The sequence below is a fragment of the Thrips palmi genome, unplaced genomic scaffold (genome assembly GCF_012932325.1).
Source record: "Thrips palmi isolate BJ-2018 unplaced genomic scaffold, TpBJ-2018v1 HiC_scaffold_2, whole genome shotgun sequence".
Taxonomy (NCBI): domain Eukaryota; kingdom Metazoa; phylum Arthropoda; class Insecta; order Thysanoptera; family Thripidae; genus Thrips; species Thrips palmi.
In genome coordinates, this window is record NW_023144629.1 from 5,181,914 (window position 1) to 5,196,833 (window position 14,920).

At 43.9% G+C, this 14,920-nt stretch overlaps 2 protein-coding genes across 2 annotated transcripts; both read right to left on the reverse strand.

The window, feature by feature from the left end:
* Positions 1-1,927: 1,927 nt before the first annotated feature.
* LOC117647686 lies at positions 1,928-7,830 on the reverse strand. The gene has a single exon (XM_034389579.1). The coding sequence runs from the start codon at positions 7,063-7,065 to the stop codon at positions 4,369-4,371; it is 2,697 nt and encodes an 898-aa protein (XP_034245470.1). The 5' UTR covers positions 7,066-7,830; the 3' UTR covers positions 1,928-4,368.
* A 94-nt stretch (positions 7,831-7,924) lies between these two features.
* On the reverse strand, positions 7,925-14,779 carry LOC117647685 (angiomotin-like). The gene is made up of 14 exons (XM_034389578.1): positions 14,629-14,779; positions 13,983-14,164; positions 13,395-13,743; positions 13,101-13,308; positions 12,627-13,009; positions 12,416-12,539; positions 12,010-12,292; positions 11,764-11,909; positions 11,494-11,671; positions 11,253-11,412; positions 11,039-11,173; positions 10,761-10,957; positions 10,455-10,684; positions 7,925-9,678 (listed from the first exon to the last, which is right to left on the reverse strand). The coding sequence occupies exons 2-14, from the start codon at positions 14,131-14,133 to the stop codon at positions 8,785-8,787; spliced, it is 3,438 nt and encodes a 1,145-aa protein (XP_034245469.1). The 5' UTR covers positions 14,134-14,164; positions 14,629-14,779; the 3' UTR covers positions 7,925-8,784.
* Between the last annotated feature and the right edge of the window lie 141 nt (positions 14,780-14,920).

Consider the following 14,920-nt stretch of genomic DNA (forward strand, 5'->3'; position numbering starts at 1 on the left):
CGATTCTCCACGCTGCCCACCACTGCCCTCCGCGGGGCTATTATTCGCGCGGTGCTCTGTGTCGGACATCGCAATGCCGAGGTGGGCGCCCCGCCCCGCCCCGCCCCGCGCGCCGCGGTGACTGTTCGGCCAGCTGACACCCGCGACGACACGCACGGACACACCGCGGACTAGCCGCGGGGAAACCCCGGAAAACACGCAAGGACCCGCGCCGCGCCGCGCGTCCGAAGGTTCGAGTCCCGGCGGCGGCGTGTGTTCGACGGGCGGCTTTGCTTCCCCCGGCGGGCGTTGTTATCTCGGCCCGCTTTTAAATCGCCGTGTTTTGCCGAGTAGGCCCGGGCGTGGCGGCTCCGCGCGGCTCGGCGAGGCGGAGCGGGGCGGGGCGCATTGCACTGCATTGCTGGTTCGATTGTCCGCCGCGCTGCCGCGCTCGTCAAGGACATTGTCACTCAGGCCCGACAGCCGCCAGCCGCCTCCAGGCCCGTCCGTCGGACTCCGTCCCACTGTCCGGGCCTAGGGCGCCTGGGCCTGGGCTGCAGCGCTCCAGGGTCCAGGAACCAGGAAGGACCTGCTCCATTCTGCCCGCCGCCCGTCGGCGCGACTAGGTCCGACGCCGCCACCACGCCGACAAGGCTACTGCACTGTACTAGCTGGAGCCCGCCAGCCCCGCGAGCCGTAGCTAATAAGCCGCATGCCTGCCCGTCTGCCCTACACTGCCAAACAAAAAAAATCGAAAAAAAAAATCCAGAGCAACTGGAAAACGATTTCCTCTGCGGCCAGTATGCAGCGAAGGCTGACGTGTTGATTGGATTCCGTAATCGTAGTGCGCTTGAAAACGCGAGGCTGGTTCCAGGACACTGCAGCGCAGCGCCGCCGTAGACCTGGTGGTGTTGGCGGTCAACCTGGTTGCCTACCGCTACGCTGGAAAGTTCCGAAGCGCCGAGCCGCCGAGCGCCCCCAGGTAGACGAGAAACCCCGTTGCCGTTCGGGGCAGTCCGTCTCTATCGCGCTGCTAGACACAGACAGTGCGATGCTGCGGGCCACGTGAGTCGTGAGATAGGATAGGCCCCCGTCCCAAAAAAATGGCTCGCCCGAATTTCGCTGCGGTGCACGAGTTCCGGGACTTCCCTTTGGGCGTGTACGGCTCTCCAGTCAACGAAACGCCACTTCTTCTTCTTCTTCTCTGAGTGCGTTTCGAATGTTTACTGTTGAAACGGGCGGGCCGTGCACTACGTACTCCACTCCGTGCTTCCGCGGCGCAGCGCGAGTTAGCGGGGCCGTATCGGCAACGTGCCACTACGTGCTCGCTCGCTCGCTCCGCGACCACACCCAAGAGCGGCCCGCCCTGCCCGCCCCCTGGGTCCCCCCATGGTCCCCTCCCCGCGTCGCTCGGACGCAGCCCAGTCGGCCCATTTCAGAGGCCGACAGCGCGATTCGCGCTGCAGACTGAGAGTCCTTTTCGTCGCTCTGTCTCTCTCGCACTCATGGAACGTCCAGCTCGGGCGCGAGAGAGACAGAGCGACGAAAAACGTACGACTCGCTGAATCAGTCCGCTGCGGCGGCGTGGCTGGCGGGGCGTCGGGCGGTGATAGTGATAGGGCAGTCTGCCGCTGCGCCCGCTTCGCCCCCGCGTGGGCCCCATGGCGGACACACGTTATGTACGGACTCGATGTTGTTGTTGCTGATGGTGTGACAAACGCGGCCAGCGGGCTGAATCGCTGTCGTTCTTTGCATCCACTCCATTGTGTATACCCGTCAAACTGAGTAGGTTTGAGTTTCAGAGAGAGAAAAATAAATTACTTTGCACTGAGAGAGAGTTTAACTCAAATAATCTTCATGTTTTTCTAGACTCTTTTTAAATTTTCTCTAGTCTTTGCGGCGTGGCAAGAGAGGAGAGGAGTGATTAATCAAGCACAACAAACATGTATAATATAAAACATTATATTTTTTAAAAATAAACAGTTTTATAATAGTTTTACATGAATCTTTGACAGTTTTGCCAAGTCATGATTGACTAGGTATGATAGGTAATACAACTCAAGAGGGTCAATTTGTTGAGAAATTTTCTTATATCTAGGTAAGAAACAGCTTTGACAAACAAGAAATTCTACAGTTGCAAGTAAGACACTTGTGTGGAATCTAATAAATGCCATTTTTAAATTTTTATCTAGAAGCATATAGTAACTGTAAAATGCAACATAATGATTTAAACCGCAAGGTGAAAAGCATACAATCACAACCATATTAGAGAGGGTTGATCATAAACTTTTCCCTTGTGAACAAGAGCACCATTTTTCACAATTCGTTTGAAACTACTTGATTTGTGACAGGAAAAGAAATCTCTTCAACTTTACTGCTTTTACAACTTGATGGGAAGGCAGGCCAATAAAATCAAATTAAGACCAATTATTTAAAGCTGAGGGATAGATTGTGACAGTGGTCAGCATAGACCACAAATAAATGAACTATGAATAGAAAAAAAATCACAACACGTCATCCAGGATTCTTCCAAAATACTCAAATGAATATGCTACCTTACAACCGAACATTTGTTCTAATATATATTATTGAGGACGTCAGATACAGTAATAACATGAAATTTCACAAATAAATAGATAGTCATGAGATAGATATGCATATTTGTAGGTGATGGTAAAACATACATGCCCTCCAGGGAAGAACTATCCTTACACCTATACATCTATAGATTCAGGAGTCCCAAAGGTTTTAAAAATGGGGAGGACAATGAAACTGATTCAATGAAGAACTTAACAAAGCAATGGGAAAACAGAAAATGAAAGCTGGTTTGTAGTCACAACAAGATAGTTACATCCATAGTGTACTTTTGGTATCAAAATATCAATAAGTTTCAAGAAAAAAAAAATGAACAGATAACAGGAAAGATGCTATCATTTGTTTTCTTGAGCAATCACAGACAAATTTGTGCAGTCAAAAAACTTTGCATCACAATAAGAAAATAATAATCAAGCAAACATAAAATAAGTGAACAAATCACAAAATGAAAGTTGAAAAAAAAAAAAGAACACAACTGCAAGCTAATGATGGTAAGAGGTACTGCTGCAAATGGAAATGGTATTCCTCTATAACAGAACCTTATGACTGACATACAAAAATGCACTTTCTACAGCTGAAGAGATTCATGTTAAAAGTGATGTTTGAAGTGATGTGCATAGGCATTAATGTCATTTTAGAAGACAAAGATATTTACATCATATTTAAGACTTAATAGCTAACAAGGCCTCACAATAGTAAATACATACACAAAACATAACAGACAAGGAAGTGTTCATTTCCAAATCGTGAGCAAAGAGTCTCTTGCCAAGACTGGACACAAAACAGCCAAATGAAAAATGCACATCAAAATAAGCACAAGGTGACCTCTCCAAACATTCAAATGACAGCTTTGACTGGAATGATAAGAGCTGTTTAATCTGGTTACATCCCTTACAAGGAGAATGGACCCATCTCATTCTAGAACAGTGGTGCTGCATATATTTAAAAATATATAGCTAACTAGCTAACAAGTTAGCTACTAGTTGCAAACTGTCTTCTTACTGTCTCATAACAACCATGAGTGAGCTCAATCAACACTGCTTAGAAAGCACCATGACATTCCTTTCACACCTACACATTTGAAAAATCACAGAGATACAGACAAGCCATACACATTATGGAGCAATATTCAACACAACAGTGTTGCACCTCATACTCAGTCATGCTTCATGGAGTTGAGCAAATAGAACTGGCACACTGAAAGCAGATATTCTGATGACAAAGCAAAGCTACACAGAATCACCTTTACCTGCACAATTTTACATCCAAGTGTGGGTTTGTTTGGGAGTTCAGCTCATCTAGACAAATCTAAAACAATTCACTATGGTTCACTAAATTGAGATATTTTGATAAAAATATTATAGTAGATCAACGCAAAAAAAAAAAAAATCAATGAAAAGTAACTAATCAGCCTTTGAACAACTGCCACCCTAAAGGGGAAAACTTCTCTCATAGGTACCAACTTCTTTATGTTTTTTTTTATTTTGCAGTCTAATTGTCAATTGGATAGGAAAGCACAAATACAGACATAACTTAAGTATTGTGCGGCAATAGATATGTGCTAACTATTAGTATGGATAGTGTACCCCTAAATCCATACAGAACTTACTTCATTAGCACCAATTATATTAAACCTGCAAGAAACTTGCAGAACATGCTTGTGAAAACTAATGTCAATAATTCCATTGGAAGGAAAGTTGTGTAAAAGCATAGAAATAACATTAATCAAGTTTTCAATCAAGTTTCCAACATTGTTCATTTTAAGTTACAAAGTTTGCTGAGCATTTTAATAAATTACGATGGACTATCTAAGATCCCAATTTTCCACCAGTTACCCCAGGAGAACAATCTGTTGGAGCGGGCCTTGGACTGCTCGGAATCATTTAAATTTGTGCGACTTACAGACGAACCACTAACATTACTCCTTCGTACTTGACTGGTGGGAAATTTCCTACCGCCAGGGGAAGAATGTACAGAATCCCTAGATTTGGCAAGTTCGCGCCGACTTAGAGAGGAAGAGGATGCGAGAGAAGGTGTCTTACTTAACGTGCCATCGTTCCTTGCAGGCGTACTGCGAGACCGCGGCCCGGCCAGCGACTCCCTGCTGCCGTGATGAATGGACGAGCTGCGGCCGACGCCGCCAGAGCTCAGCGAGTCCCGACTCCGAGTCCCTGTCCCCGGCCCGAGGGACGGGCTGCTGTCACGCCGTTGCCTCCAGGAGATGGTTCCGTCTGGTATCGAAGTTCCACGAGAAGCAGGGGACGAGCCTGCCTTCCTCCTCTTCAGTGTATCTCTGCCGGTGCTGCTCATGCTGGTGCCAGTGCTGTTGGAAGCACCGTCTTGAGAGCCTTTACTTCCCGGTGGTTTTGGAGCACAGTACGATTTAACTAGTGGAATTTTGCTTGGACGGCGACGAGGGGAGATTGGGGCTTTGGGGAACAAGGTATGAGAGTTAGTTGGGGAAGCGGCTGGAGTTGTTGTCGGGGCCCTTTGACCCTCAATATCATGAGCTGATTCTGTGCTGCTACTGTGCTGTTGATTGTTCGTCTCATCACCAGTTTGAATATTTTGAATCATGGGTTTTATGTGAATGGGTGAATCAGTCCGCAAAGTAACATGATGGATCTTCTCAAGAACACGAACTCTTGCTCTTGTTCCTTCCAACTCTATGTTTCTTTCTTCCAGCTGGAATTTTAAATCGTCATTTTCTTCTCGAGTTGTGTCTAGTTGATGAGCCAATCCTTCCCTAATCCTTTGTTCGCTTACACTTCTAAGTTTGAGAGCTTTATTTTCTGCCATACTTGTCAGCAAATGGCGCTGGAGTTCCACATGGTCAGTTTCCTTCAGTACAGCAGCAATGCGTTCAACATCTGGTGCCACACCACGAACAAAGTTTGGAATATCACTGGGACAACTTATGATACCATCCAGTGCTCCCAATTTGACATTTCTACCGATGAACTCTGAGCGGGTGTGCTGAGATTCACTATAACTGGTACAATCACTATTAGCAGAACCACTTCCAGGCCTCTCAACAGTCTGAAACACTTTGGAAGATGTAATGAAGCCATTATTAGACTCCACACTATTGTTCTTCGGAAACCGCATATGACTAATTGGTTCCCTGTATTTGTCTTCAGACGGAGTATGGGAAGATAAAACTGGGGTGAAACAAGAAGATTCCGTTTGCTTGACAGGCTGACTAGAGACAAACTGGGAGACAGCACCAGCTCGTTGAGGTGATGGAACAGCCACAGGCTTTACTAAATTACCATTCACACTAGCCCCAGGGTTTTTTCTAAATTGTAGATGTAAGTCATGTATTCTTGAATTCAGTTCAGTTTTTTCGGATATGGCAGACTGCAATCGATCTTCTACCTCCCTCTTCGCACATGATAAGGCACCTAGTTCATTTTTAAGGTGAGAAGCACGAGCTCTGCTGGCCAACATTTCAGCTTCCATTTCAGCCAAGCGGTCAAGGAGAAGATCTCTCTCTCTTCGCAAAGTGCGCACTTCTTCACGACCCAGTTCCAGCAACCGCTGTGTACGATAATCCACACTGTCACGGGAATCTTCATCTCCAAGATCTTCTCGGTCTAAATACTCATCAACATCATCTACAAAGCACCTCTCCACACTCCTGGACAGTCTCTCCCTGGAGTGCAAAGGTTGAGTTCTCAGATCTCTGGAACTATCACTACATGGAACACTCCCCAAACTTCGAGCTCTTGTTCTGTCCCGATCTCTAGACCTCTCAGAATGGATATCTCTATCCTGGAGGCGTGTTTGTAGATGCTCCACTTCCTGCCGCAATTTAGTGCCTTTCCGATGAATGACATCCAGCAAGTTCCATAACTCATCTTCCGCACAAGGGACGCTGACACCACCGCCCTTTTGGCTGGAGCTACTAGAGGCTGAGTAATGCTCCTTACTTTCCGTACCAAATCCAGAGTCTTGAATCGCACTGCTTCCAGTCGAACTACTGCCACTGCCATTACTTGTGCTGGCGCCATTCATGAGCTGAGATGTTTGGTACTTGGAGCCTTGACTATTGCTTCTACTTCGACTGGATGTTAAGGAGCTGGAGTTTGCTTCGTTATCCTTATTGCCGAGTTTCCTCTTGACCCTGATGCCTGGTTCCCACTCTCTTCGAGTGGTGGGCACTGGTATATGTGACATTCCAGCGCTGGAAGAGTTGGGTGTTGTGTTGGAGCTCGAAAGCGCACCCGAACTACTTGGCTGTGATGCCATCTTACTACGAAGATGGGGGAATGTCTCAATGACGAGATCACGAAACTCAAGCAATGCGCCGACCTCATTCTGTAATTCATGTAGGGCAGCAAGGGACTTTGCTTGTTCATTCATGAGGTGGTGGAGTCCAGAGCTGCTTTGCTCTGAACCACAGTCCATTCCAAGGTAGGTGTGCCCCCTACCCGTAGGTGTAGCTTGAACAGCAAATGGTGAACACTGCACATAGTACTCTCTGCTCATGCTTTAACCTGACCAATCTGCTAGATGGCACTTCCACAAGTTTCCAGTCCATCAGGTCCGCTGAGGCCATTTAGGCTAAACATTGAATGCTCAACACTAACAGAGAGGAAGGTCGCACACCAATCAACTGCACTGCTGTCAGACGGACACGCAAGCAGAAGTATCACTGTATCACTTCACTCTGCACTTTCACTGTTTCCACCCATCACTTTCCACAAACAAATCCTTTTAGACACGGGCGCACACACGCGAACTCATTTCGGACACAACTTTCCATGAAAATGTACCGTCCACGGGGCACTGAGTTGCGGTCGCATCGCAGCTTTCGAATTTCGAAAGTGACTGGTACCACGACGGGCTCAGCACACAGGCCAGGCCTTTGCTCCACGGCCTCTTTTGACGATTAGTCAACACGCAAGAGTGGCTGGGCTCGCCACGGCCCGGCCAGTACTGTCACCGTCAGCTGTTCGCTACAAGGCTACAGGGAGTGCCAACAGCTCGCCTGTGAGCGCGCCACGAAAGAGACGGCAGAATTCAAATTTATGACTTTATTTTCACCCAATCATTTTGTTCAGATTAAGCGCTTAGACATTCATCAAATCTTTTGACAACAAGAGCGTACGTAGTTCTACGAGTGAATTTCTGATCACGGGAGGGTTGGTCAAGAGAGCGGGACCTTTCAACCAAGGTCGGTGTCCGGACATGCGTGCAAATACGTTTTCATGTTAGGTACAGACCCCTTACTTTGTACGAATTTGGTCACCAGTTTTTTTTTCTTCAGTTGGAGCACCACTTTTTGAGTAAATTTATTATGCAAAATATGAGTGGGATGAAATTTTAAAAAGAAAGGCAAACCGTGTAACAATTACTCACACTTTTATTATACTTGCTCAACCATGTACAACATAGACTTGAGAGACTAGACAATACGTACATAAAAATACATATGCATGACAAAAATGCTTGATGACTGAACACATCTTTATACCTAAATGCGTTTAACTTCACCAGATCTTGATAGGACACGTTGATGATTGCAAAATAGACTTTCTCATTTTTGTGGCTAATGCTTCATACTCTTTGCTTCCAAAGATGCAATAACCAAAAAACCACACACATTTTGATTATATTTTGCTTTTAAAAAGGAGACTTCTGTACAGATACAGATTTAGAAAAGGCATCAAAAAATTATTTTACAGTGATTCTATTCAGACAAACTGAAATTCATTCCAAGATTGCAAGAAATATTAAATCACATTCACATCTACTAGCAATTAAATATTAACAAATATTGCATACAACTGTATGCAAGAAATATAAATTCATAAATACCATACAAAGCTTGTTTTCAACAAGGAAACAGTCTAAAAAACAAAAACATACTGTAACAATGATATCACAGTAAAGACAACAAGACAAAACAGTTAGAAAAGAAAGTTGAGCAGGAAAACCCAAAACTTGGCATTGAAAACGTTTACGAGCAGTAAAAGCTTTGTCACTTGCTAGGAACATCCTTGATCTAGAAAATCCAGCTCATTCTTTCTTATGTTCAACAATGTTATTCCATACCTGCCAGTAATTAAATGACACATCAATGGCTTACAAAACAGTTAAGAAAAACAAAGTTAGTGCTCTAGTCATGCTTTAACATCAAAAGACATGTTTCTAAAACAATCGTTAAAAACAATTTAAGAGCCACCTCAAACTGGTCAGTTTGATTTAAAATTGAACTCTATATTTATTGGATGTAGGCAATGACCTCAAACCAGACTCGGATGGGTGGGTGGGTTTGCTTGTCTCCCTTTGTAGGGATGAAGCTCTTTTAGCACTCAGCACCCGGCCACTGGCAGTAGGTATTAAGCGCAACTTGGAACCAGAGGAGTCTTCACTGGTGCCAGAGTCACGAATTCCTGCTTCTCTTGACTTGCGTTCTGGTTCACTTGTTCTGCTTGAGTCACTTAGCTTCCGAGGCGATGGCAAAAATCTTGCAGGGGAGTCTCTTGTTTTAGCAACAATATCAACTGAACCATCACTACTTGAATTTGCTGAGAGCTTTCCGTAGTCACTCAACTTCCGAGGTGGAGGCAAATATGAGCGACTTGACGATTCTTGATTGATGACTTTACAGCTGTCGTTGGAATTAGATGACATCTTCCGCCCTGATTCACTGTCACTGAGTCGACCATACTCACCCAGCTTCCTAGGCATGGGGGGCAGAGAGTCGCGGCCTTTGCTGCTTGCCTCGGCCAGCCCGTCCAGGCTCGAGTTGGTGGACGTTTTCCGAGTGCTCTCTCTCTCTCCGTCACTGAGCCGGCCGTACTCTCCAAGGCGGCGGCTACCGTGAGAGCGTCTGGGTCGTGGTAGGGAACTGGGGGGCAAGCTGCCTGATCGGCTTCGCACATCCAGCGAGTCGGGCATCCTCTGTTGTTGGCTACTCAAACCTTGCTTTTCCAACAGCAACATTTCCTCCGGCCTTGCTGCCTCATAGCGTGATTGTGCCACCAGCCCTTGCCAGACACCTACGCCTACACTTGCCAATAGTGGCTGGGACACTTTTCCTTTTCTCGCCGCAGAACTTGGATTAGAGAATCCTGGAAAACAGCACAGACCTCTCTGAAAGTGAAAGAGACAAAGGCACAGAGTGAGGCGTGTTTCTCACGGGAGAATTGGGTTATGATGGCAGTGTGAGTTGTTGCCACAGACTCAAGCCCAGACCAGATCCCAATATCAATAATAATAATTATGGTTTTCTCCAGGTCAAGAAGAACAATTAATGGGAAAAATGGGGACGTTCAGAACCCTTTCCATCGACCTGCTTCTTTTAGCAGAGTTTTTGAACAAAGGAGAGAATCTTAGCTTAGATCTGGCCTTAGGGAAGAGTAAAGCTCTGCACACTGTTGGGTTATGAGTTAGCTACACGCAAAAACACGTGCATGCTTGGGGGTATAAAAAAAGGATGAAGGTGAGGGAAAACAAAAGGGAATAGGGGAGTGAGAACACACAATCAAACACAGCCAAAAGAAAACATACAACACAAGGTAATTGTAGTATGGGTTGAAGCATTAGTACAAAAAACATTAATGCATCATAGAGCAATTTATCTTAGTTCAACCCAAACAGCATTTATAGGAATATCACAAGTTCATGCAATATGAGAAAGATTGAACTTGAATCAGTACATTTTCAAAAATCTACAGTTCCAACAAAGTTGAACTAGAATAGTGGCCAGATTTTGAGCAAAAATGTTGTTTTTTGAAAATGTACACCTACTTTCCCTCGAACTAATTCTTTGCCAGCACGTTGCACGGCAGCTGCTTACAGGCAGTAGCAAAAAGAGAAATCCGAAACAGCAATAATTCGACAAGAACAAATACATAACACTGACATACCTTGCTCAGCATCTTTGAATCAAGTTGTGAATCTAGCTGAGAGTCAAGTTCCTTGAGTTCATCATCAAGGCATTTCTTTGTCTGGTCAAAGCTTTGGTCAAAGCTTTGGCTGGTGCCAAACTTGGAGTAACTTCCAGAGGCTGAATGGTGGTAGCCACCATCACCCACTGAGCTTGAGTAGGACTGGTTTGATGAGTTAAAAGCAGGGCTGCTAGATGAATACACGGGGCCTGAAAAAATAGGAGGGCCGTGTAATAAAGGAAGACAATGAAATGTAAAATGGATCAAAAGAAAATTAGAACCAACCAAGCTCTTCTCGTGAGACTGAACAGCCTAGCACACCCAAATCAGCGTTAAGGCTAGGATGAGGAGTGTGATGTGGAGACCGAATAATGCTAGGATAAGAGGAAGATGTAGAGGCCTTTGATTCTTTACAAGTATGCTTCTGAAGGACTCTGATCATGGCATCTCTCTCAGCAAGTTTGGACTCCAAATCTTTCAATCTGAAAGACAAAATGTGAATTAGATGAATGATTCAATAGTCATAATAAATAATAAAAATAAATTGTGAGCAAGAATTTTACCTGGACTCAAGGTCAGTCACTCTCTTTTGAGCAGCATGAACCTCATCCATGTGACGTATTTTCTCTGTACGAGCCTCTGCAATAAGCTTTTCAGTTTCTTGGCTTGTCTTCTCCAAAGCAGCAATTTTAGCATCCCTAAAGAAACAAAATATATATAATTTTACTAAAAATTGTTCCAAGGTCAAAAGGAAAGTTACAAAAAGTGCTAACTCACTTTGGAAGACTGGCTGCGTCAATAGCAGCTTGACGTAATGAACTTTCTTCAAGATACCTCTGTTCCCACTTGGCCACTTCTCCTTCAAGCAACATGATTTTACCTTCACGCTCTCGCAACTTCCTTTTCAGTTCAGCAGCAGATTCACTACTATTGGCACCTGTCACAACCAATTAAATTTCAAAATATAGTGTGTGTTTGATTTTCTGAAATACACAATAACCAGTGAAAAGTAACATACCTAAGTCATCTGATGTAGGTGCACCAGCTGCACGGGCTCGCTCATTCCTGAGCTCCCTTTCAAGCTGCATTCGAAGTTTTCTTTCTCCTTGCTCCCTTCGGTCGCTTGCTAGTTGCAAGGAGGATAATACCCTTTGTAGTTGGGCAACACGTTCTACATAAAGCTGCTTCTTGCGGCACTATTAAGAGTAAAGAAATTTCTTAAAATTCTTTTACAAGTTGTAGAAAAAAAAGATTAAGAAAGTGCTGCATTATTGAACAAAAAATTTACCTCTTCTTCTAAGCGTACAACATTGCTCTGGGCATTTTGAAGAGCGGTATCCAGTATGTTAATGTGAGTACGTTGCTCCTGAAGAGTAACTCTCTGGGCAGCCAGTTCAATTTCTTGTCGTTCCTTTGCAGCAGACAACTCCTTATCTGGAAAAGGAGATGAAAGATTAAAATTAGCATAATTGAACAACTTTATGATCCTTCATCTTGATGACCAAGTAGGTAATGTTAATAATAAAAGGATTACTTTGTGTAATAAGTTGAGCTATCAGAACTTCTCGCTTGCCAACATCTCTTTTGAGTGCCTCGACACTTGCTGCTTGATCTGATTGAACACTTCCACCCGAACCAGAAATGTTGCGGCTGGTCACCATTTCAAGCTGCTCTCTCAATGCCCGATTCACTTCCTGGATGCGACGGCAGTCAGACTGCAACCGCGCTCTAGCAACCCGTTCCAGACGTTCGCGACGCTCGCAAGAAGCAACCAATTCCTCCTGAGCTCTGTGAACTTTCTGAATTTCTTGTTCCAGCTGAAGAAAAATAACATTAATTTAAAACATTGACATGAATATTTGACATTTACTGTAGTAAGGCAAATAATTTTTTATCAGTGAAATATTTATTTATTTATTTATTTATTCTATTTCAATTACCTTGATTGAGCGTGAAACCTTTTGAGAGCATTCATTAAGTTCATGTCTCAAGAAATTGTTTTCATGAATCAGCATATCAACCATTTCCACAGGAGCGGTTCGTTCATCATCCCTTGCTGCCAACCTGAGATAAGAATAATTCAATTTTAGCATTTATGGGTGCAAGATAATTAGTAGCACTTCTCAAAGACAATGAAGATAGCTTTTCCACCTGTTATTAGCTAGCCCAACAATATCAGCGGCAGAAAGAAGTTTTCCTTCCCCGATTCTTGATAAATCTGGTTGAGACCTAGAGAGAGCCATTCTCTCTAGTGGATAAATTCCGCCATTTTTCAAGTGATTAGGAAGGGGTGGTGCGGGCCATCCACTATATTGGGGTGGTGCCGCAGTTTCTTCCTTCAATGTACTGTTGCTGCTCACATTGGTGGCTATTTGACTAGGTCCACCTCCTCCTCGGTGTTCTAATGACAGTCTCTTCATAGGTTCAGATGGAGCTTGATGGCTACGTTGGTTGGTATCAGGAGACTGACGACTGATTACATTACCAGCAGTTGATCTATAAACTTTCACTTCCTTAGCCAAATGTTTCAGTACCTGATGAAACAAAGAAGGCAGTGTTTAAGAACAAGATGTCACTCATGTAGGTGTTGCTGAGGCCAGTTTACAAAACTAAGCAAAAACAAACCTGAGATTGACTCAAAAAATCGTCAGGAATATCAATGATTTCACGAAGACTAGGACCATACCACTGGGCAGAACGGTCCCTATCTCTCTCTAGATCTTTGCTGCTGTTATTTCCACTACCACTAGAGGGTGAAGAGGACTCTTGGGCAACACCAGAACTATATGAACCATATGCACTTTGATCTTGGATGTCTCGGATACCAGATAACCTGAGCACAATATATAAGATAATTGATTAAATAATGATAATAACTAAATTTAAAGGTAAATGATAAATAATAGATTTAATACCAACCTTCCAGGCCAAGACTCATCTAAAGTCCCATGAATAATAAGAGTATTGTAAGAGGAGGAAGACACGTCCAAACTACTACGATTGCTGCTGTTATCAGGCCTGTTCAAGCTACTTCGGTTGCTTCCTGAACCATTTCCACCAGTCATCCCAGCTCCTTCAAGTTTTGCACTGAGACTGCTACGGTTGCTGTTTGGGCTGCTTTGGCTGCTGGACAGCATGGCCATATTTTCTTGACCTTGTGGTTCTTGTCGTGCTGTGTGTCGAATAACGTAACGTTCCTCATGGCTGAGGTTTTCGTTCGATGTAGAAATATCAGTTTCGCTTCCACTGAGACTTTGTGGAAAACCCCCTGCATTTTAAAAAATAAAAATGTTACAAAAACATTAAGAAGTGGACATGATAACGGCGGACAAAATTCTTACAGTACAGACCTTGCAATATCCTTAGAAAGCAAGAGAAAAGGAGCAGAAAGACAAGAGGCAATTTAAAAAACCAGTTGAGTTATGATTTTTGAATTGACCAGAAATTTTATAGAGGGGTTAAATGTCATAGATTTGTATCTACATTATCGGTTCTGATAGTACGTACCTGCTCCTAAAGCTTGCTGCGATTGTTGCTGCACTTGCATTTGCTGCTGCGACTGTTGCTGCAGCTGCTGACTATGAAGAAGGTGCTGTTGTTGCTGCCTTTGAGCACTATTAGTAAATGGTATATGCCGATTTGATTGAAGAGAACTCATCTTCACAGTTTAACAATATCAGCTAAGGCACCTGAAAACGAGTGATAGATTCCTTTACATTGACAGAAACTTTAGCAATTGAGCAATTTGGGGTCGTAAAACTATGCTTAAAATTGGTAATATAGGAAATGTTTGTCTCCCGTTCCCTCAAGGTATGGTAAAAAAGGTAAACAGCCTCAAACATATGCACATGCAACAAGTTATATATGCATGTATATATATTTAGACACACCAAGAGGCGCAAAAAATTAATTTGAATACGTAGGAGCAGAACCTGGAGAGAGGGAAATAGATTTAGGAAGAATCCGATGTACAGCAAAAGGACATTCGTAAATATATCTCTTTTCTCATGGAAGATGATTGAGAAGGAATGTGAGGATTGAACAGCATAACCCTTAAAAAGGATAACATTCTACCATTTCGTCACATTTTAGTCTTCCATTGCAACTTAATGGTTAAAAAAAATATTTCTACACGAAAAGATAGTAAACTTACAAATATATGAGCGAGGAAGAGGCGACATAAGTGAGTGTTCGCTTAGGAATGCAAAGGAATTTGTAGCAGCGCAGAAGCGGGGGTGGGTAGGGGTAGAGGGGAGCGGGAGCGGGAGATAGAGGATAGAGGGTGGGGGGGAATCTGCTTCAAAAACAAAAAGAACAAAAGAACAACCACATCAACAACAAAAACAAACAAAAAGGCCGGAAGAAGAGAAATTCTGGTGGCGGTAAAGCAGCGCCATTTACGAAATAGAAGGTTTGGTCAGGTTTGTTTTAATGAAGAGGAAAAC

Coding starts and splice junctions, on each gene's coding strand:
- LOC117647685 (XM_034389578.1), bottom strand. CDS start 14,133: ATGAGTTCTCTTCAATCAAATCGGCATATACCATTTACTAATAGTGCT. Junction 11,672..11,763: donor TTGTACGCTTAGAAGAAGAG/GTAAATTTTTTG, acceptor TACTCTTAATAG/TGCCGCAAGAAGCAGCTTTA. Junction 11,413..11,493: donor ACCTACATCAGATGACTTAG/GTATGTTACTTT, acceptor TGGTTGTGACAG/GTGCCAATAGTAGTGAATCT.
- LOC117647686 (XM_034389579.1), bottom strand. CDS start 7,065: ATGAGCAGAGAGTACTATGTGCAGTGTTCACCATTTGCTGTTCAAGCT.